At 46.4% G+C, this 2,633-nt stretch overlaps 1 protein-coding gene across 1 annotated transcript in view; it reads left to right on the top strand.

Annotated features, from left to right (window-relative positions):
- The window catches only part of ptprt (protein tyrosine phosphatase receptor type T), a 314,644-nt gene that overhangs the window by 77,368 nt on the left and 234,643 nt on the right, over positions 1-2,633 (top strand). The window contains exons 3-4 of the mRNA XM_087170691.1: positions 1,523-1,683; positions 2,215-2,325. Of these exons, the coding sequence (XP_087026817.1) occupies positions 1,523-1,683; positions 2,215-2,325 (272 nt within the window). The remainder of the gene's footprint in view (positions 1-1,522; positions 1,684-2,214; positions 2,326-2,633) is intronic.

Genomic DNA, 2,633 nt, shown 5'->3' with positions numbered 1-2,633 from the left:
TGTTCAGTGAAGTTACAGAGTCCTGATATATTTCCTAAGCTGCAGCAAATAGAGCTAACAGACAGACAGACAGGCAGGCAGACAGACAGACAGACAGACAGACAGACAGACAGACAGACAGACAGACAGACAGGCAGACAGACAGGCAGACAGGCAGGCAGGCAGGCAGACAGACAGACAGACAGACAGACAGACAGACAGACAGACAGACAGACAGACAGACAGGCAGACAGACAGGCAGACAGACAGACAGTGTTAGAGGTGCAGAGTCACACCTGCTTGATTCAGTATCCCTCCTCTCCCGTCCTCTTGCCAAATAGTCTCCCAGTCACTTCGAACTCCTGAGTCCGGCCGATGGCAGTCGGCCAAATGGAGCCGGCCGACCCATTAAAGCTCTATCCTGCGCCATAAAGCAGAGACTAAAACACACTCACACCACGGGTCGACTGAGAAAATGTGTTTTAAGTCCTGGTTCAGAACCCTCAGGGCGTGGACACATAGAGACGCTGATGTACGGCTCTGGCGAATCACAGAGGTTCACATGTGTTTTTGCTGCACGGCCTCTCCGAGCTCCTCTGCAGCGTTTGTAGCAGAGCTCTCCTCCTATCTCTACCTGTACATATACTATATACTGATGGCGTCGCCTGCTGCACCATGAAGCTCAAACCAATGATGCTTTCTGCATTACTGACTCCATTTACACCTGGCAGGAAAATACGTCTCCTATCCAGATTATATCTAGATCTGATTTTTACCTGATTACATTCACACTTGGTGTTAATATGTCTCCGGCGTCCTTAGTAAGATCTGAGCTCATATCACATGGTCCACCTGTTTGCATTGATCCCAAAACACAACAACAACCAAAAAAGAGATAGATAGAAGAAGAAAGATAGAAGAAGATTGTAGCTCTCTAGGAGGCTGTGTTTTTGTGTTTGTTTGCTCTTCGAAGCGGCGAAAGGAGCCGCCTTCGATGACTGGGATGCTGAAGATGATTTGGGGATTTATGCAGCCGGCTAATGGCTGCTAGCTTCCTAGCTGCTACTTCGCTGGTTTGGATAGTTGTGCACATTCAGAAGAGAGGAGGCTCTGATCCTCTCTTCTGATTGGCTGACTGTTTTCTGAGTGATCCAATAAAAATACAGCAGATTTCAGGTAAAAACACTCAGAGAAACCAAAACCTGCAAGGTTTGGATGGTGGGTCCAGGTGGGCGGGGCTTGGTGACTGCTTTGTTGTGACATCACAAAGTTCCAGAAGTCCTGACGGCTGGTTTTAAGGCTCAGTTTCTGAATACAGGCTGTGTGCATTTCTCTGTGGACTGAGGCTTTGATACTTTCACAGTATTAATATAGAAGCTAGAGCTGATCTATAATCACACTACACATGGACACAGACCTTTACACTGGAGGGAGCTTAAAGTATTTCTACCTTGGAAAGGGTTAAAGTTATAATCACTTTTACTGCAACAGGTGCTTCACAGTTTGCCTCTCACTCACCTGTCCTCTCTGTCTGTGTCTCCAGGTTCATTCATGGTGGTGAACGCGTCGGGCCGAGCGTCGGGACAGAAGGCTCACCTGTACATGCCCACCCTGAAGGAGAACGACACCCACTGCATCGACTTCCTTTACTCTCTGTCGAGCCGAGACGGAGCCAGCCCAGGCACACTCAACGTCTACATCAAGGTGTGTGTGTGTGTGTGTGTGTGTGTGTGTGTGTGTGAGTGTGAGTGTGAGGATGTGTGTATGACTGACAGGGAGGGATGGATTGGCAGATTGAAAGGGCTGATGGACTGGAGCAGGTAAACAAACAAACAAACCTCTGTTCTCTGTCAAGGAGGGATGAAATTAGCCCTGGGGCATTGAGTCGTTATGTACTGTAGGTGTGTGTGTGTGTGTGTGTGTGTGTGTTTGTGTAAACAGACAGACCTCATCTATTCCCTTTCAGAAGGGATAAAGTCAGCGCTGGTGACAATTAAAAGATGCCGTTGTCGTAGGGGAGCAGTGAGGTTAATGGGAAATGTAGTCTAAATGAAACAGTAGCACGACAGGAACTATTTATTGCTTTAATTAATATCTTGTTTAAAACAGTAATTAATACAGTAATAATATAATAAAAATCACACCTTTTTTTAATTTGAAAGACCTTGAAAATTTCCACTTTTACTTTGTGAAATTGTTATTTTTCATCTGTCTCTCCTCGCCGTCTGGCTGCAGGTGAACGGCGGCGCTCAGGGCAACCCGGTGTGGAACGCCTCCGACACTGTCACCGAAGGCTGGGTGAAGGCTGAGCTCGCCATTTCTACGTTCTGGCCTAACTCCTATCAGGTAAAACACACACACACACACACACACACACACACTCCTTCTGCAAAAGCTGACTGCAAGACATATATTTTACATGATACACCCTGACAACAATACAAGCTACATTAAAAATGATACAGAGACATTGATTAGACAAACGTTTTGTCCGTCAACCGTCTGTAGAGAATCAACCGAAGATGAAACTCCTGTTTTAATGTGATTCTGATCTATAATTACTCTCCCTAACGCTGTGTCGGACAGATCAGGTCAATATTTGATATTTCAGCTGTTCTGCCTGTGGCTGTTTGACTTTTTAATTGCCCCCCCCC

The sequence above is a fragment of the Seriola lalandi genome, unplaced genomic scaffold (genome assembly GCF_002814215.2).
Source record: "Seriola lalandi dorsalis isolate HSWRI2012SDOR001 ecotype SW California unplaced genomic scaffold, Sedor1 jcf7180002054957, whole genome shotgun sequence".
Classification (NCBI taxonomy): domain Eukaryota; kingdom Metazoa; phylum Chordata; class Actinopteri; order Carangiformes; family Carangidae; genus Seriola; species Seriola lalandi.
The sequence above is the reverse complement of the archived record's forward strand: the minus strand, read 5'-3'. Positions and strand labels throughout refer to the sequence as shown.